The 20,586-nt window shown below is 40.6% G+C and overlaps 2 protein-coding genes across 2 annotated transcripts; one reads left to right on the top strand and one right to left on the bottom strand.

Moving 5' to 3' along the window:
- The first annotated feature begins 693 nt into the window (after positions 1-693).
- On the top strand, positions 694-12,424 carry LOC103466472 (vesicular glutamate transporter 2.1). The gene is made up of 12 exons (XM_008412050.3): positions 694-1,290; positions 2,476-2,731; positions 3,020-3,138; positions 4,163-4,277; positions 5,447-5,534; positions 5,737-5,823; positions 6,103-6,245; positions 6,325-6,474; positions 8,531-8,663; positions 8,740-8,850; positions 8,930-9,057; positions 10,639-12,424. Exons 1-12 carry the CDS (start codon positions 1,208-1,210, stop codon positions 10,966-10,968), a joined length of 1,743 nt encoding a protein of 580 aa, XP_008410272.1. The 5' UTR covers positions 694-1,207; the 3' UTR covers positions 10,969-12,424.
- A 6,331-nt stretch (positions 12,425-18,755) lies between these two features.
- On the bottom strand, positions 18,756-20,394 carry fancf (FA complementation group F). Its single transcript, XM_008412049.3, has 2 exons — positions 20,228-20,394; positions 18,756-19,986 (listed from the first exon to the last, which is right to left on the bottom strand). The coding sequence occupies exon 2, from the start codon at positions 19,933-19,935 to the stop codon at positions 18,904-18,906; it is 1,032 nt and encodes a 343-aa protein (XP_008410271.1). The 5' UTR covers positions 19,936-19,986; positions 20,228-20,394; the 3' UTR covers positions 18,756-18,903.
- Positions 20,395-20,586: the final 192 nt, after the last annotated feature.

Raw genomic sequence — 20,586 nt, forward strand, 5'->3', positions numbered from 1 at the left:
AGCAGAATCAAGAGTTTCGCTCAAGAGAAATATTTTGTCAAATCTTCTGTTGGTTTGGTTGGTTTAAGTCTGAAGAAACAGAAACATTCAGCAGCCTGATTCCTCTTTCCTCCTCTTTGATCATCTGCTTGGTCACACACCGATGTGGGACGACGTCCTGTTTTTCATCTGGCATTTGTTCAAAGTCAGACAGTTTGGTTGTGTTGGTCACTCTGCCAGGAATTGTTTGTCGAGAGCAAATTTCCACCAGTGTTTGTTTCCACTCACACATTTTGGATGCTGGTTTGCCCAGGGCCCCAAACAGGCTAGGACCGCCTCTAGGTGCTTTGTGTAACATTTATAAATCCAATGCTCCCCCTCCTTACATATAACCGGATTAAATAGGTGCTCCAAGAAACAATGGCAACAAGTTATTTTTTAAAATAAACAACAAATCAGCCAAGCACACATTTATTTCTGCTCTAAAGTTTACCGGATGTGAATTATCGCCACATGCAGGTCAAATGTTTCCGCGCTGACTTGCTGCAAGTGAACTGATTTAGATCTGATCTTCTAAAAAAAAAATTAAATCACTTCCAGCTCAGTTAGACACGGGAAAAGGACGGCGGTCGATCAGCTTGTTCCCGCTGACAGGTTTTGAATTTCTATAATTGAATTAGAGGCTCGGAGCGGATGGAGGGATGGATGGAGGGATGGATGGATGGATGGAGGGAGGAGCTGCTGACAGGTAGACGCGCTTCGTGCTCCTTCGTGATGCTGAGATCCTCCTCCGGCTGCTGCCACACCGGAGATCCTCACCTCAGATAGGACCGGAAATCCTCCCCTCATCACATCTCAAATAATAATCTTGCTTTTTTTTTGTTGTTCTTGTTGCTTTTCCATCCCCTCTGCGTTGCTGCTTTCGAGAAGATCTTTAAAAATGGCACCTCACGGATTAAAATCGCGCAAATCACCGGCGGACTCATCTGACTGCTGTTTGGTGACTGTGAATCCCTCTCTTTCTGGCTGAGCGTTGTTCCTCCTTGTTTCTCCATTTTTTTCCCCTCTCCCCCTCTCCACAGCTCCTCTTTTCAGGACATCGAGGCGTTTTCTAACGCGAAGAAAGACCCGCAATATTTGGAATAGCATCGTAACAATATGCTTTTTTATGCCGCACTCCCTTTTATCATAGTATCTTAGGGTATCATTTTGAAAAGACAACTTGGAAATGGAGCCAGGGAAGGAGAAGGCATTCCCCATGAAAGAGGGGGTTAAACAGATCGCAGGAAAGGCCCTGGGGAAACTGTACAGGTAAGAGAAAAAAGTGATTTAATTTCATTTCATTGTTTCTTATTTAAAAAAAAAAAAAAAAAAAAACCTTCCAAAAACTGATGCCTCTCGTTCTTAAATCTTCTCACGATTAGAATATAGTGACAGCAGAGAGTCGTGTGGCCCGAATATTTAAGGGTGAGATTATTTCCCAGGAGGTCGGTCTCCCCTCCACCAGCAGCTGGGGGTGTTTTTAATAATTGATGAAAGAGAACGAGTCGTGACACAAAGTCCTGGAGATATCTGTAATACCCACGGATTCATAATTTCGGATCGATGAACTTCATCCAATCCTAAGAGAACGCGGGGTGAACAGTTTGTTGCAGATTCTTGCTTTTCTTTTTTTTCTTTTAAAAACGGAGTGAAATGGCAGAGTATTTTAAAACAGAGCCAAAAATGAAAAAAAAAACAAAAAAAAAGCAGTTTTGCTGAATAAATGTGTTTTATGTCGCAGTCTTAATGTAACCTTTTGTCCCTGCGCAGGTCTCATTCCTTCGTGTTTCATGTCGAAAGTGTTGAATTTAAAGCTGCAGCGCGGAAACGTGACTCGTTACCGAGAAAAAGGCCCGTTTCTACCGAGTGAGGCCTTCACATCCAACCGGGTCGTAGGAAATTAAGACCTCAGGTTTTCTGTGGAGAAATGCGTCGTGAGTTAAAGAAAACAGCTAATTAAAAAAAATAATAATACAAGATAGAAAATGAAAATGAAAACAGTTGAAATGATCTCCAAACGAAGGATATTGATGATGATGCTGCATTGCGGTATGAATGTCTGGTTTTTTTCCTCCCCTTTACAGCAAGAAAACGAAAATAATGTTTTGATTTTATGGAATCAATTGAAGGGGAGATGCATATTTTTTGAGAGAAAAATGAGTTTATCCCCTTTGACGCGTTAAGGATGGATAGAGAACACATCCTTGAAAAAAAGGGGGGTTTTATTTTCCTTTTCCCTCAATAAGTCAGCAAGAAAAATAAAATAGTTTTCTAAACACCAAATCAAATTCTGATCGTTTTGTAGTAATAATAATAAATTCCAGTATTAGTCCTGTCCTTGATTTAACGTCTGCGTGCATAAAAAAAAAACAAAAAAAAACATGTGCAACCCAAAAAAAAAAAAAAAAAAAAAAAACCGAGCTCATGCTGTTATATAATCGCCTTGTGGTGCAGGAGGCTGGAGAAGCGGCAGCAGACAGGGGAGGCCATCGAGCTGACGGAGGATGGGAGACCCAGGGAGGACCAGGAGCGCAAGGCTCCGCTGTGTGACTGCACCTGCTTCGGGCTTCCGCGCAGATACATCATCGCCATGCTGAGCGGGCTCGGCTTCTGCATCTCCTTCGGCATCCGCTGTAACCTGGGTGTGGCCATCGTCAGCATGGTGAACAACAGCACGATCCATCAGAACGGCAAGATCATCGTCAAAGAGGTGCTAACTCCGCCCTCCTCCACAGCAGGGAGCCCCCTTCCTGTCCGATAGGTGATGGTGGGGCCAGAGCCTGTAGACCATTTTATTTTATTTATCTAGTTTTTTTGTTTTTTTCTTACAGTTGCAGAAAACAGAGAAATGTTTGTGTGTTTCTTTGTGTTCTCCTATTTTTCTCTCACAAATAAAGCAAATGAAATATTTCTCCGCTTTTAAAAAAAATACTTACATGAAATGTTCAAAAAACGAACTGTATTTTATTTATTCATTTTTTTGTCTTTTATTTTTAAGAAAGCACAATTCAACTGGGACCCGGAGACCGTGGGAATGATCCATGGCTCTTTCTTCTGGGGCTACATAGTAACTCAGATTCCAGGAGGCTACATCTCCTCCAGACTGGCTGCAAACAGGTAAAAACACCAACAGTTTCTACCGTCAGGCTTCAGTTTCTTACCAGTTGCAGCCCTAATTTTAAAAGCAAAAATGTTTGCATGTGATCAATACAATTTATAGGAACAAAATTGCATACATTTTTGTTGGGGATTTGGGATTTTACTTAATAATTCAGAGTAAAATAAATGCACATTTATTACAGAAACGTGATCTAACTCAGAAGTTCTTCATTTTCACTAAGTTATAATACAAATCACAGACTTACTGTTCAACAACATGCAACAAACAAGAATAAAAGTTGGTTAAAGCAACAACTTCACTTCATTTTTTTTTTAAATGCATAAGAATTGTTACCAAATTATGTTGTTAGAGATGAACCATTGCAAAACATTTCCATTAAAAAAAAAAAAAAATGTGAAGATTGTAACGGATAATAATTTATAAACCCGTTTTATACTAAAAACAAAGATATGAATGTTGGGTTTGGAGCCAACCAGCAGATGAACTGGGGATTTGGTTCATGGCCGCCAGGCGTGCCTCCTCATGTTAATGAGCTCCCATGGGACGGCCGTGTCTAATCCTTTATGTTGGGACGCATGGCAACCGCACCAGCCAAAGCCTTGTGTGAAATCTGTTTCTAGGTAATGATCGTAGTACAACCTCAGCGTCTGCAGAGCCAGCGTTATTATTTCACCGACGAGCCGGTTAGCCAGCTGTTCGCTGAAGGAATCGAACAAACCTGCAACAAGGATGTGTGACGAAAAACATGAAAAAATGACAAAAGTGTACGAGGAGGATAACAGTTAAATGTAAAATGACATTTTTAGTGTCTTTATTTGTTCATTTGATTTTGAATGGCTTGATGATTTTAATAAAATAAAGATTTTTAATGATCCTACGATTCCATCTGATGCCTTTTGTTGTGGCAACATAGAACAACGTCATTGTTTTTGCTGGTTTTCAACTGACACATGTTCAGACGATGTGATGGTTTTATTTATTTATTTATTTTTTTTAACCAGCCACAATGTTTTTGTCCAGGGTTTTCGGTGCTGCCATCGTCCTGACATCCATCCTGAACATGTTCATTCCCTCCGCCGCCCGTACGCACTACGGATGCGTCATTTGCCTAAGGATACTGCAAGGCTTGGTGGAGGTATTGACGCACAGTTTGCACGTCTCTTTCTGACCTTTAAAGCTCTTTGAATTGTTGCCTCATTATCAGGATGAGAGCTTTATCTGAACCTGGTAGTAAACCACGGAAACCTTCTGCTTTCCGTTTGAATTGGACTGTGGAATGGCTCCTATTATGATGGAGCCCCATTCATGCTACTGTACACAGATTGATCAACAAACGGCATTGAAGCTATGAATGGCAGGGCTCGTGTCTAAATGGTTTTCCATGCTGAAACAGCTGGAAACACGCTGAACAAAAGAGGGAGCATAAAAACCACTTGATGCAGCCGCCTCCCTCGGCTCGAGAAGGGGCTTCATTTCAGGAGAGAGAGAGAGAGATGTGCTGTTATCAGATTGAAGGTCAGCCTCTTTTGTCGTGTTGAGCTGCTCGCTGTCATTTCAATAGCCGCTCGTCAGCAGTGAGGGAGAGGGAGCTGCCTGTGTCCAACGCCACAACTTATTACTGCAGATTAAGCATTAGCATTTCAGGCTGTCTCCCACTGCAAGCCCCAGCAATTTGTATCTATCAATAGTTGATTGTATGCCACTTAGTGTTTAATGAAGATTTAATGGGAACAATTCAGTTTAGTTATTTATTTATTTATTTTTTTACGTGAAATGGAGAGTCGACTTGAATTTGCACTGGATTATTAGTCCTGATTAGAAAGGTCGGCTCGAATACATGTCAGTGTGTTTGTTATTAGCTTCGGTTTGCTCTGGAAGGCTTTCGCTAACTAGAAAGAGGCAGTTTCACACAGGGAGTAATTGAGTGAAGGTGTAAAAACGGTCTGGTTAAATTGCCTTGCTGAAATATTTGTACCACTTGAACTTTTTAACCCATTGTCACGTTCCAACCACAAGGCTTAATGTGTTTGGTTTGGATTTTTGTGATGGTACAAAACACAGGAGCACATCGTGTTGAAGTGGGGGAAAAATGAGGCTTTCATAGACAAATAAAATCATTTTTCTTCCATAACGCTCTGCACCACGTTGGTCCTGATCAAATCCTGATAAAATCAACCCTAAGTTGCAACTTGAAAACTCAAAACACTGAAAAGGTTCAAGAAGTGTGGATACTTTTGCAAGGCGCTGTAATAAAAATAAAAAACACGAAAGAAATGATCCAACTTCTGTTTTATCACTTTGCAGGGAGTGACTTACCCAGCCTGCCATGGCATATGGAGTAAATGGGCCCCACCGCTGGAAAGAAGTCGTCTGGCAACTCTCTCCTTTTGCGGTATAAACATTAACACTTATTGTTTGTAGCTAAATCTGGATCGTTGGTTTCACACTGATTATATCAGCACATCAACTCTTGAGATGCAAACACGGGTTTAGAATTACACGAGGTTGTTCCGGAGGACGTTCAGCTTGTTGTGTGTACAACCAACACAGGCAGGATCAAATTCTGCTTGCTCATGGCGTTGTGCCTTGTTCAGGATCGTACGCTGGTGCAGTGGTGGCCATGCCTCTGGCTGGGATCCTGGTGCAGTACACAGGATGGTCTTCGGTCTTCTACGTGTACGGTGAGCATCACTGTCACTGCAAACCTTTCCCAAAACATTCAGGGAAAAGACAAAGGTGTCCTTAAATAAAGCGAGTTGCTGAATCATTACACCATGCATTTTTCTGATGCAATAATTTTACAATGGCGTCGTTAATAAACTGTGACGAGGTGACAATTTATGGGTTTCATATTTCTTGATTTGCAATGCCTGAAAACATTGCGTGCCACTGCATTTTCTGATCCATAACCCCCTGTCAGTCCTCCTGCGTTTGCAGTAATCTTCTCGTGTTCTGGTCAGGATCCTTTGGAATATTCTGGTACATGTTCTGGATTCTGGTGTCGTACGAGAGTCCGGCGGAGCACCCGACCATCACCGAAGAGGAGCGCCGCTACATTGAGGAGAGCATTGGCGAAAGTGCCCAGCTCATGGGCGCTACAGAAGTGAGTTCTGACCCGTTTGGAGTCACCGTTTCTGTACGAGTCATTTCCAGCTGACCGTGTGTTTGTTCCGATTCTGCAGAAATATAAGACCCCCTGGAGGAAGTTCTTCTCCTCCATGCCTGTCTATGCAATCATTGTGGCCAATTTCTGCAGGAGCTGGACTTTTTACCTGCTGCTCATCAGCCAGCCTGCATACTTTGAAGAAGTTTTTGGTTTTGAGATCAGCAAGGTAAACAACAACTCCTTTTTATATCGAATGTCCCGAAAAACCATAAACACACATTTATTCTGTCAAATATACCTCAAACTAAGATACGTGTAAAATCAAATTAGGAATTCACTCATGATGCCTGCACTCATACCTCTGTAAGTCACTGGTTTGTTGTAATTTTTAAAATATCTATCATTAAAAAATAAAAACATTAATTGGTAATAAAGCCAAAAACTCATATGCAGCATGGCAATAAAAATAGCTTACATACAGCTTAAAAACTGCGAATGAGCTGTTTTCATACACCTACTAATGTACAGATATTTTGGCAATTTACACCAAATTCCATCCTCAGACAATTTTTTTTTATCATGTCCAGCTAAAAAGATTTAATTCCTATTAAATGCTAGTTTATTATATATACCAGTTGAAAAGCTAAATGGACAAAACTGCAACCTCACTCTAGTTCCGTATTCAGTTCTGAACAGAATTCAGATGGATGATTAGAGTAGAGAAGAAAATCTGCCGTAAAAAATGAGACCACCATTGGAACCAGACTGAGCCCATCTGCCTCGACCGGCTGGACCGCGAGAGGACAGAACAGACTCCATCTCATGACAGAATGTGTAACCACTCCTTTCAAACGCAAACCAGTGCAGAATCTCAACAAAGAATCAAAAAACTGGACACCGACTACATTCGTTACTGAATTTCAGACTGAACTCTAGTCTAACGTTTAGACTAGAGGGTAACTTGAGGCTGTAGATCTAAAAGCGGACTGATGGTGTGCTTGACGTTGCCAAAAACATTGCCAGAAACCCTTACATTTTTATTTTATTACATTTTATCATGTTATTAAAAAGTAATAATTGCATTTAGTAAACTATTAGTGCATGCAGAGTTGTGTCCAAGCCTCCTGGTCTGATGAGGAGCAGTATGAGTGTGCAGTGTGATTGAAAAGAAGATTTTTTTCAAATTGATCTTCATTAGTTTTGGTTGTTGTGTGTTTATACCATCGCTGTTGTAGTATAATGTAAAAAGATGCATGTTGTGGTTTCACAAACTTTATAAGGAGGAAATAAATATGATCTGATCTCAAGCAGTTTCTATGTTTGCTCAAACTTCAGCTGGATTGTGAACAAACACAGCAGATTGCACATTATTTATTGAACAAGCATGAAGCCAAAATGGAGAGATGCATACTAAAATACTACATTACCCACAATCCTTTGTCATCTGACAAATTATGCTTTTGCATGCCGTTTTACATTGTGTTTTATTGAACAGGTACTTATTCAAATCAACATTAAATGTGCAGGAGGCCGGGTGAATATAAAAAGTATAAACACCACTGTTAAAATGTCTCATATAATGCATTATAAAAAAAAATAAAAACATGAAAACAAGCTGATGCCATCTTAATGCAAGATCAGTTTGATCCATCTAAATCTATGGGTTTAGCTAAAGGGAGCAAATTTATAGATGTGCACATTTATGTCACCTGGATTGTTGTAGTTTCTTTTATTTTGTGCATCTTTCTTTTTAACTGATTTGTTTGTTTTTCAGTTGTGTTGTATGTCACACCAAGGGTGTGTATATAAGGGAACACTTAAGTGTTCCCTTATATATATAGACATTTTTATCTATATTTTATTTGTTGTCTCATTTTGTAAATGGACACTAAAATGTTTGAAGGGATTTCAGTTTTAGGAGGACATGTGAAAGCGAGCAGCAACAAAAAGTCATTTAAATTGGCTGTCTTATCTTGACTTCTTCTAAAATATGGTTGCAGTTTGTGATTTGTTTCATTCCTTGATGAAAAACAAAAACAATCTAGACAGCAGAATCCAAGTAATCTGAAACCATCCTGACTTCTGCCCTGCACTGGGGGCGTAAATCATAAATCACGTCACTATGTCAGGTTTAATTCAGGATCACAGTGAGAAGCCACCATTACTCCGGTGAGTTAGTGCGTCAGAGATTGAAATGCAGAAACATATTTGTTCTGACATGGTTGTGATGTTTCATTCTGGCTGTACCAGCCGCCTCAGAGAATCGTCTGATGTGTTTCCAGGTTGGAGCGGTGTCGGCTCTCCCTCACCTGGTCATGACCATCATTGTGCCTTTAGGAGGCCAGTTAGCAGACTACCTACGAACCCACAACATCATGTCCACCACTAACGTCCGTAAAATCATGAACTGCGGCGGTGAGGCTTCACTCCGACTCGTCTTCCTCCGTTTTAATGTCCGAGTCTTTCTACTGAGTTGTCCTGCGTCTTTCAGGGTTTGGCATGGAGGCGACGCTCCTCTTAGTGGTCGGATACTCTCACAGTAAAGGTGTGGCCATCTCCTTCCTGGTGCTGGCAGTGGGCTTTAGTGGATTTGCAATATCAGGTAAGTTTTTTTTTAAAGAACAGATTATTTTCCGTGTCGTTTCTCGCAGAGCTCAACACTGTTCCTGTCTCTGCTGCAGGGTTTAATGTGAACCATCTAGACATCGCTCCCCGCTATGCCAGCATCCTCATGGGCATTTCTAACGGTGTGGGGACTCTGTCAGGCATGGTCTGCCCACTCATCGTGGGAGCAATGACAAAGCACAAGGTGAGTCTTTTTCATGGGAATGGTTATGTAACAAACTGATGTTTCAGGCCTCTGAAGGAACAAAATAGTGATTTATTTTTAGCTCTAAAGATTGATTACTTATTATTTTGAAGGGATATGAAATGTGCAAACAGGAAAAGAGGAAAATAAGGGTCATTGCATTCACCAAAGCAAACAAAATACAAATTTTCCCTTTTAAAATAGCCTGCTATTTGTGGTACTGCTGCATTAAATTAAATATAACTCTTGAAGGATTTCAGGATTTTGTAATTAAATGAATGAGATATTGATAATGTGATGCTTTGTACTAAATGAACTAAAACTTTATTGAAGTACTTTTTAATTCAGTTTCAGCATTCATTCTTTTTTACACTGAACATAACTCACAGTGAATCTGATCAACATGAAATAAAGTTCAGTTTTTATAACGTTACTCATTTCTTTCCCACTTAGCTAAAGTCGTAGAGTCCAGGGATGTTATAAAGGTTTACGGCACAACAGCATCACTTAGGAAAGGGTATTAAAAAGCTATATAGTATTCTACCGATGCCACTGTATAGTAAAAACAATAACCAATGCATCCAGAAACTATGTCAGAACTGAGTCAGTAAAAAAAAACTGGATGTTTCTTCAAAACTGATGAAAAGATGAGGCATAAACTAGCAAATTTGCTGATAGCAAAACTGAAGAAGCTGGAAGAATTTCCAACCAGTTCTGTTTCTGTTGGGGTAATTTTATTAATTACACATAAAGCTGGAATAAAACAAAGTTATTTTCTTCCTAAGGAAACATTCGAGCTTGGCCAAAATCGCAAAGAAAACTTATGTAGAGTCTGAATAAACCAACCGTAAACTTTTGGGCTACAGTTTCATAAACTATGTTAGGCACAAAAACAATATTGAGTGGTGAAAAATTAGTGGCAACATAATGCTTTGGGTTTCCTTTCTTCACATAGCAGAAAACTAAGGTGGGTGAAGTAATAAATAGCTCCAAATATCCAGTATCCTATATCAGTTTTGACCAAAACCCTGACAGAAAGCTAAAAAAAAAGAAGAGATTTTTCCCTTTTTTTACCAACTCTGAGAGTCCAAGCACACATATAAATGAAGAGTAGAATGACTTGATATTGCTTTACAATTGTAGATGGAAAGAAAATAAAAGCTTTAAAATGGCCTAGCGAGAGTCCAGAACCAGATTTAGCAGAAGCTCTTTGGGTTCAGCTGAGGAGCGCTGCAGGTTAAAGATGTCGTCACAATCCGACAGATTTAGAGAACTTCTGCAACTTTTACTGACTGAGCACGTATTACCGACTTAAGATATCCCATTTCACTCTGAAATGTAATCAGAATTTCACACTGAATACTGACATGTAATCAAAAGTTGATACAACTGAGTATTGATTTAAAGTTGCGCACATTTATGAAACTCGGGTTATTGCATTTTTTTTTTTCCTTTCCCAGCAGATTTGATTGTTTCTCAACAAAATAGTATTGCAGAAATGTGGCATTATGATGTGGGAAAGCTTTGAAATGAATGACATATTTTTCATTCAGTGCATATCTTATCTTTTTCTGGTTCCAGACCCGCGAGGAGTGGCAGTACGTCTTCCTCATCGCCTCCCTCGTGCATTACGGAGGCGTGGTGTTTTATGGCATCTTTGCCTCTGGGGAGAAGCAGCCATGGGCCGACCCCGAGGAAACCAGTGAGGAGAAGTGCGGCTTCATAGACGAGGACGAGTTGGCCGAGGAGACGGGCGACATTACGCAGAGCTACGGCGCCATGGGCGGCCCGGCCAAAAGCTACGGGGCGACGGCGCAGCTCAACGGAGGCTGGGTGCAGGATTGGGACAAGACGGAGGAATACGTTCAGGAGCCGGCGGGAAAGATGTACACTCAGCGTGGCTACTCTTAAACCATACAGCTATGGTGAGCCTGCCTAAATAAAAAATAATAAAAAGAAACAGGCGCACCATAGGTGATTGCACAAACAAGCATTGTATCAGATATCTAAACCCATTCTGTGTGTTCAAGTAGTTTCACATGAAATGTAAAGAAATAGTTTACTCCAAACGAGAAATATCCTCATTAGATTATTGTTTGTCATACGTGCATATCGTAGGGCTTCACAGAACATACGGACAGCAGTTGCAAAGCAAACTGCAGGCGTATGCTAGGCACCCAAACCTCATTGATCTACTTGAACAACATGAGCCAGATGACACTTGCAGACCACCATCGCGTAGGGTCTTTCTCTTAGATACTACTCTGATTGCACTGAAACAATAAGTGTTCTAAAAAGAAAACTCTGCTACGTTTCAAATGTGTTTTATGTACTGTATAGATATTTACCTGTATACTGTTTCTGTGAGACTATCGTGGATTTTGGGTCATTGATCTGTGTAGACATTAAGTATATAAAAAGGCCATATTTTTCATGGACAGTACCTCCTCAGGGAGACGTCTGCTTGCAAAAAAGGTCTTCATCTTCTCCAGTGAGGCCTACAATACATTTACAAGACAAAAATAAGCGTGAGTGAAGCTGAATCGTAGGGTTTTAGTGTGTTTGTTGCATGAATTTGCTCAGAACAACGTTTCCGAAGCTTCACAGTCACAAATAGTTCTCATTTAGCCAACTGCTTAGCTCTTAGGTGGGTGTCTGCTGCCGTTATGGATAATACGGCGAGTTCTCATGATCAGGCTGCGGTGAGAGACAAATCAAAAGGCAACTGCTCAGAAAAAAAAATGTTTCTTGATGTTTGGTGTGCACTGCAATAAATTCTCTGTACCAGCCATCACATTCTGTTCTGTAAAGTAACACAAGCTTGCCGTATGTAACTGTACTTCTTTTTGAGTCACGTGAAGATCAACATGAAGGTGTGTGTTTTAACAATTTTTCACTGTCTGGAGAAGCCAGCTTTATCGCTCTTTATGCAGATGATGTTGTTGCGTTTTGACGGCGAGGAATGCAGTGGTGTGTGCGAACAGCGGAGTTGTTTGTGATCGCTTGATGTTCCTTGGTTGTTGTCATGGCCACCACGCGTACTTCTTGTGACACATTGATATCGTGACATTTGGGTGGACTACATGAACTATTAGATGGCTCTTCCACTTGACTTCATTCGCTGTTTAGACACTTTTCTTTGTTTTGCTTTATGAAACCTGCAAGGATGTATAAAAATATATGAATATTTAAGAATGTTTAAGATGACCAAAAGATGCTATTATGGCTTTGTGCCTGGAGTTTATGTAAACAGATAAATGTGATTTTATGGCTTCTATTATTGTGTTTAATGAAGATGTATGTTGGAGTCTAAAAGTGTTCTAAAAATACTCATATTTTATAAAAAAAAAAAATAACGTAAAAGTCACATTTGGTTGTGTGTTTTGGTGATTTACTGTATCATGCACAGACTGAAGACAATCTGTTTCACTAGTTAACCTTGTGCAAGCATCTCCTGCTCTTTCTATGTTTCTCATTAGTAAATCAATATAAGACGTCTCTGGAGAGGAGGACAGATTACTGGACTCGGTAGCCTTGCAGGAGCAGTAATTTCTGAAGCAAGCAGGCTTAACATCTGTAGAACAAGGAGCACCGACTCTGCAGCGGACTCTGGTTTGAATGTCCAGAGAAAAGCAGCTCCAGAGGCGTCATGTTGGTGCTAAACTGTGATCCTCAGCCACACCTCAAAAGGAACAGAAAGAGAATAATGTTGCTCTGGTTCTCCTACCTGCACATTAACTCAACATTAACTGTTAAATTTAACACAACTATTGATTTACTCTTATATAAAGCACAACAATTAGATGATCAATACTCTTTAAGGTAGAATCCGTTAGCATTATGTACATAAAGTTAATGCTTCATCTGCAAATTAGAAATTGAAAACCGTTGAAAAAAAACACTGGAAAAAATTAAGTGACCACTTAAAATGATCAGTTTCCCTGATTTTACTCTTTATAGGTTTATGTTTGAGTGAAGTGAACATTGTTCTTTTATTCTATGAACTACTGACAACACGTCTCTGAAATCCTAAGCAAAACATTTTTATTTATTTGCAGAAAATGAGAAATGGTCAAACTAACAAAAAAGACACAGTGCTTTCAGACCTCAAATAATGCAAAGAAAACCAGTTCATATTCATTTAGAAACAATAATACTGATGTTTTAACTCAAGGAGAGTTCAGAAATCAACATTTGGTGGGATAACCAGGAGGTGTTTCAGTGCAGTGGGCTCTTCATTTTTTCCAGAGCTCTGCGTATATATGCTGTATAAAAATTAATGCACATTCAATCTGATTGGCTTTTCCTTTTTTGGAAAAACCCATAATGCTTTTTGATAATGTATTTTGTTAAAAGTTTGATGCATTTTTAGCAAAGTCAGACGAAAGCAAAGGAACATCATCATCCCATGTCTAAAGTACAGTGGGCGTGGCAGCATCATGATGAGAGTTTCTTTGATGCAGAGGGCATTGGTACAGTTTGAAGTCATGAGGAAAGAACAACCAGGTTGTTTTGAATCATTTTCTTCATTTATGAGTGAAATGATAACTTAAATATTTACGCAAATTATTCTTGTCTGATTTTTTTGTCTGTTGATGATTTGAAACATTAAAGTGCGACAAAAAAGCATAAACAGAATAAATCTGCAAGTGAGTGAATAGCTTCTCATGCAACTCTGTCACCAACATCAACTGGACTCACTTCATAAAAATGTTAAGTCAAAATGAAAAGCGGAAGACATAACATGCAGATTTTCTAAAGTCAGTCTAGCAAATGAATCTGGTAATTGACTTGAAGAGAGTAAATCATGCTGAATAATTAAGGTTGAGTTATAATCTCTACCTGAAGTACATCATGACGTTTAAATCTAGATGTATTAAAACGTGTGGATCTTGCTGTGCATTTTCTCCCTGTGGGCGGCGATGAGTCAAGTGAATCGGACTTATTTTTGATTCCACATTTGTGAAACGTGTTATCAGTGCAACTCACTGGCTTTTCGTTGTCTGTTGCTTGCAGTGCATAAGCAAACTGAAAACAACTGCAGCCTCTTGCATAAACATTCAGCATAAAACAGACAGTTCTCTCATGTTGGACTGTGTGGATGGCAGCTTCAGCAGTCGACCGGTTTTCTGCACATGATGGACAGTCTGAGCGTGGAAAGCTGACTGATAGCTCGATCACAGGAAGCGGCGCCACATCTGAATCCCCCCTCCCCCAGTTGACGCCCCGGCAGCAATTACTACAAATCCCGGTTTCTCTTCTGATGATCCGCCATGGCGAGGAGGGAGGCCATTAAAACGCCTGCCGTTGCACTGCGCGCCTTTCAGTGCACGCTAATTTGACGGAAAACACAATTGTGTCGCCGCTCATGTGGAACATGTTTTCTCATGCCCAACCAGGCTGCGAGGTCATGGCTGTTACACCTGTGACGGGCCTGTGGGCCTAGAAACCTGTCGGCACGTTAAGGTGAAACGCTCTCAGTTCTCTAGCCTGCATCTCTGATGCTTTATTTTTGCTGCATCCTAAAGCTTAGTCACTCTCGTCCCTGCCTGGTTGTGTAATCTGTGGGTGCGTGAAGGAGAGCTGAGGAGCTGTGGGTCGGTGGGGCAGGTGCAGCGTCGCTCCTTGGGGACTGTAATGGGATGAGGCCTTGGCCAGAATGAGTGTTTGATGACAGAGGTTGCACCCTTCCCCTGAGAGTCTGTCTGCATGCAATTATCCTCCTGATCCCTCCTCCAAATGTCCTCAACATTCCCTCCTCGCCGCTTCAATAGCCCTTAATTTCCCATGGAAAATTCAGCTCTGTCGTACGCTGAAAAATCAAGTAATTACAGCTTCACATTTCAACGCAGCATTGGAGTAATTACTGTTTTAGGACAATCCTCCCCCTGCTGCCCCACCTAAGGGCAAATAAATCCACATAAATAAATTCCCTTGTTAATTGCTTTATTAGTGGAGAGTCAGACAGCCGAGACCGGCTTTACAGAGAAAATGAACATGTTATAAATGAGAGTTCTCCACCCACCATCACATAATTATAGTTTTATATATATATATATATATATATATATATATATATATATATATACACACACATATACGGGACACAGCATGGTCAAAAAAAAAAATCCTCCTTCTGTTACGTGCAGATATTGCCAATTTCAGGGCATTTTCTTCCTGTTCAGCTCCCAGTACCAGCAAGTGCTAAAAACATTCATCTGTGGTCATTTTAGTCCTTCTTTAAACATTCCTTAAAGATATTATTACGTGTTTTCCATCCACATAGTGCCATTTATACCACAATCATGTCACTATTTTACTCCCAGTTGTTATAAAAATGTTGTATTTGTCAAATATGACTTAACATAAGCTTGACTTCATAATTTAAGGCCTCTGTATCTTTAAGAAACTCCTGCTCTTTCTGAAACAGCATTTTTTTTTACTAGCATTTCACTGAGAAGTACCTTGTATAATGAGCTCTGCTGATGTGGTTCCAAAAAGTGTTTGCTAATTGCTGCTGGCTAGTCTGAAGGAGCTGAGTGGGGGAGGCGCAGGGGTCGGTAAATTACACACACTGCCCCTGATTTTATGTTACCTCTGTAAGAAAACAAAGGTAACTTCACAAATATGCACGGCTCTGTATTGGCCCAATAAAATACAAGTATGTGGTTGTTTTTGTTGTTTTTTAGATTCCCTGAATACAAACGTGATGTGATCCAGCTGTTGTCCGTCTAGTTTCACCTCCCACATATCAGATTACACTGACACTCGCAGTGCTTCACACACAGAGGTTCAACATGAAGCTGATGGGGTAATGATCGAAACAGAAGAAAATGACATATTTTGAGTTATGCTTCAAATCTGGTGTCTTCTAGTTTGTTTTTCCTTTCTTGAAAAACAAACATTTTCTTTTAATTCACCATCAGGTTTCTTGAGTTATTATTATTATTACGTTTTTGTTTTTTTATCTGATTCCTCAAGACCAAAACTGAAAAGCAAAAGAGATTTTTAACATTTTAAGCCTCTTACGTCAGATATGATGGTTAATTCTCTCATATTGGATATAATGAGCTGACTTGTGCCTAATTAGCAATAAAAACCTGCTTAATTTAGTTTTGCACTTCCGTTTCTTCATATTTTCAGCAGATTACTGGCCAAAAAAATCCCTTCCCTTTCTTTAAAATGCAAATTAGTTACTGTAACAACAGCTCCTCTAACAGCCTTACTTAAGAAACTAATGCAAAACAGAGTCCACATCTTCCTCAGAATTATTTCTTGTCCATCACGTTCTGAGTGGGGCACAGGTGTGACTAGGGGTCCCCCCCTCTCAATCAGAGGGGCTTAGGCGCGTGCCGAGGGAGGGCTCTACCCTTTCAGCAGCCCACCCCCTCAGAGAAGTCCCTATTCACTCCACCAGATGGTGGCTGGGTCTGAGTTTTAATGAATGTTATCCTCCGTGACCCTGTGGACGCCGCAGAACAGCGGTGCCCCCCTCTCAGCACGTCTCACTGCAGTTTGCCACCCCACGCTGACGGAGAACAATATCAGAAAGCAAACTGAAGGAGGGATGCTGGAGGAAATGCAAAAATAAAAATACCCTGCTTCCCTGCAAGAATAGACAGATTTGTTCTCTAAAATGACATATTGGAGGCTTTTACTTCTGTGCTTTCATATAAACTGATTATATTATTTCAATAAAACAAAAAGAAAACCAGCTTTGACGTTTGTAGGCAGAGCATTTTAAAACCTTGTCATCTTGCAGTAAGTCAGTCAGTAACACATGTGAGTCATCGCCATGACTGCTCACACCTCCTGCCAGTTATGTGTGAGGCTGAGAGTAAAAGTGAGAACCACAATCTCCTCAGTTGCAAGACTACATTAAAAACTCATTGGTTTGTTAAACTAAATTCCTCTTCTTTGTGTTTGTTCCCAATAGATCATTCAGAGTCCTCAGTCGCTGTTGGATTTCCTCCAGCCTGACGCATATGTTTTCATTGCCTGGAAATAAATTGGTTGTGTAGGAGCTGCCCTTGCCCACTGACCCTTGTCTGTCTCGACGTGAATTGCCTTCGCGGCGTGTTAAAACGAGCCGTGGCTGTGTTGGTGTTTCCTCCTCTGCTCTAATCCGCCGTCTGACAGAGACCTGTCACACACCGGCTGACTGAGGGAGAGGCCAGAGTCTCACTAATTGATCCCTCGTCCACAGAGGCGCTTCGACATGAAGGTGAAGCCTGAGATGTGCAAATTACCAGTCCGGTCACATGACTGGCACGAAGCCAATCAAAATGTATTGGTTTGGAGCGAGCAGCGCTGGAGGGGATGTTGACAGACAAAGGGAAAAAATTGTTTCTGGAGAACGTAGTCAGGAAACAGTTAAATGAATTCAGTGTTAGGCTGCTTTGCTGATTGTGTTTTATTACTTTATGCACTTTAAGGTTATTACAAATCTATATCAGAATATTTTAACTTAGAAATAATCTATTGAAAAACCATTTTAAAATTTTTTTTGCATATATTGTATTAGATTTAGGTCCAGGCTTTTCTAACATAAAAACGATTTGATCTAAATTCTTAAAAACTCAGTCAGCTTTTTTTTTTTTTTCACGTATCTCAACACCTGACAAAAAAAAGCCTTTGTTCATATTTATTTAAACAAACAGCAACAAGCAACATTCCATAATGTAGCTTATACTGTGGATCATAATGATTCGTCATTCTGCAATACTACAGATAAAGTGATGAGTTTTGAAAGTCTATGAAATATGAAACTTGTTTTACAGTTTTTCTTGACTGCTTTGACCTGCTTAAAGAAACTGGATGAACTCAGTCGTCATCACTATCTCAGCAGAGCAGAGCAAAGCACGTCTCTTGTAAATGTATGAATATTTCTCATTGGTTTGACACGTTTTCCCGACTCTTTCACAGAACAGTTAACACCAACGACAATACGGCGGTAGCTATGGTAACTAAACAGAAATCCCTTGCTCCTAACCATCTGATTCTACCTACATAAGTATGAATCTACTGAAGCTTTGCTTCGCTGGTGAAAATGTATTTTACCCTAATGTGTTCACATTTTTTTTATTTCTTATTCTCTGATTTTATTTTGGTTTACATTCAAAGTATTTTCTGTAATATTTACAGTATTCCAACTTTAAGTCAGTCACAGTGTGAAAAATATGCAATCAAAATTTGCATCAAAGCCTTTCTGATTCTGGGTCAAATCTTTTGCAAGGAGGACAATTTGACAAAACCTATGAAGGAAGATTTTAAAAATTGTACTAGCATGAAATCTATTTGGCCAGAGTGACAAGCAGATGCTTGTCACTGTTACATACATTTTGTTCTTTATGTAAGGATTAATTGGAAGAGTTTATGCTGTTTGGTTCAAGTTGTTCTCTATGAAGACAATATTTGTTTTTGTTTCATACTTTAAATGTTTTGGCACAGTTAGAACTAGTCCTAACAGTTAGAACTAGTCCTAATGGTTAGAACTAGTCCTAACCGTGCCACAGTTGTGATATTACCCCTCCTGATACAAAACATGAAAATATACATAAATACATAACCTAAAAAATGTATTTATTGCCTTATTGTTCAATTCCACTTCATAGAAGACGTTCTTGAACAATAATCAATAGCAAACACCAGTATAATAAATATATATTAAAGCAGTGCTGAACAGGTGCACTGCATCCTTCAGATGATCAAATGTCTTTTTATTTGTCTTATTTTTTGGAAAGCAGTACATTTTATTTTATTTAGTATTAATAGACATCAGGCAGGCAGATTATCATGTAAACTTGGTGATATCTTCTAGCTCTAAAGAAACCAGAGGTCTGAGCGTCACTTTCTCAGTGCCAACAGGATGTCCCCCCACACACTCAGACCTCTGACATCATAGTCTCCATCAGCAATCCTCTGTGCTTTTAACTCATCCTCTATTTCCGTCCTCAGAGAGGGACAGGCCTCAAACAGGGTCAAATAATGCTCCGTCATTTTCTGCAAGGACACCGCAGAGCTTGTAGCAGCGTGAACCCATTCGCCTTCGGTTAACCTGTACTCCATCTCCGAGGCCCACCTCTTCAGCAACTTGCAGAACGCATCTCTAAATTTCTGGTGTCTTTTCGCCAAGTCTGCAAGAACCTTGGAAGGCAGCGCAGTGCACACGTGCTGCAGCGCGCCGCGCCGACTCTGCAGCCAGTCCAGGAGAAAATCCTGAGCGGCGGTCTGTGCAGCCGAGTCTGTTGTTGTCAGCAGAGCCGCAGCGATGACTGGACACAAATGCTCCGCTGCAACCTCAAATTCCTGAAGGACGGAGCTCAGAAAGTCCTCTGCCCGGCGGGGATCGCTGCTCTGGCTCAGCGCGGTCCCCAACCCCTCCATCAGCATCTCTCCCTGAACCTCAGCATCAGCACCCACAGAGGGGACGTCCAGGAGGGGGCGCAGCACCGTACAGGCAGATTTGCACTGAATGATCTGGCTGCAGAGGCCTCTGACGTCTTCATAGTTGCTGCTTGTAGAATCAGCAGAGGCCTTGGTTTCAAAGAGCATCTTCATAATGGAGATCGGCAATGCAGAGTTGTTCAACAGCCAGAGGAGCAGCAGGTCCTGGCAGCGGCCCAGATCCAAAAACGACACTGCGTTGTATTCAGGAAGAGCTTCCTTCAAACTGTGATTGGTGAGCTGCAGCTGCTTCTCCAGGACTCCTCTGATGACCGGGTTACCGTGGAACCTGCTGTAGATATGCTCACAGTACCTGGCCCAGTGAAAAGCCCTGGTCACGGTCTGCTCGTCCCACTCATTCACCACGCCGCTGTGGGCAGCCACGGCCAGCAGCTCCACGGTGCGGCCCAGGTTTTTCAGCACGGCCTCCATGTGGCGCTGTCCGCATTCACAGCCCAGTCAGGGGGCTCCCGGTGTTTGGCACTGATGGGACAAAACACGACTTAGGCATTGAACCCTAAATGCCCCTTAACTCCCAGGCACTCGTTTCAGTTGATGAAAGTTAGGAAGTTAGCTACAAGTTCCCCAGAAGCAGCATTAGAAACGGTTTTTCGCGAGAACAAAAAGAAACCATGTTTTAAGTCAAGTTGCTCTAACGGCTAAAGCCCTGCTATAAAATAAGAATAAGACAATAAACACCATTGTTTTGCTTTTATCAACTTACTCGTCTTTACTTTCCAATACCCGGGTCTTCCGTTTGTATTTCTGTCGCGTTTACGTGCGCGCATGCGTGCTGGACTCCTAACTTTTAGCCCTTCAAAATAAAAGGCACTCGTGTTCGACAAAATAAGGTTCGCATCAGGAGTGATAGCGCTGTCTTTGAGCTCAGAATCAGACTCATCATCAAAATAATAATAATAATAATAATAATAATAATAATAATAATAATAATAATAATAATAATAATAATAATAATAAAAAAGAAGTGAAAGAAAAAAGACTGTTTTCCCTCTGTCCTTCTTTCTTAGTTTCTTTCTTCCTGTCTTTCCTTCTTCTTTCTGTCTTTCTTGATTTGTAAATTTA

This window comes from Poecilia reticulata, chromosome 6 (assembly GCF_904066995.2).
Source record: "Poecilia reticulata chromosome 6, P_reticulata-male-v2, whole genome shotgun sequence".
NCBI classification, from domain to species: Eukaryota; Metazoa; Chordata; class Actinopteri; order Cyprinodontiformes; family Poeciliidae; genus Poecilia; species Poecilia reticulata.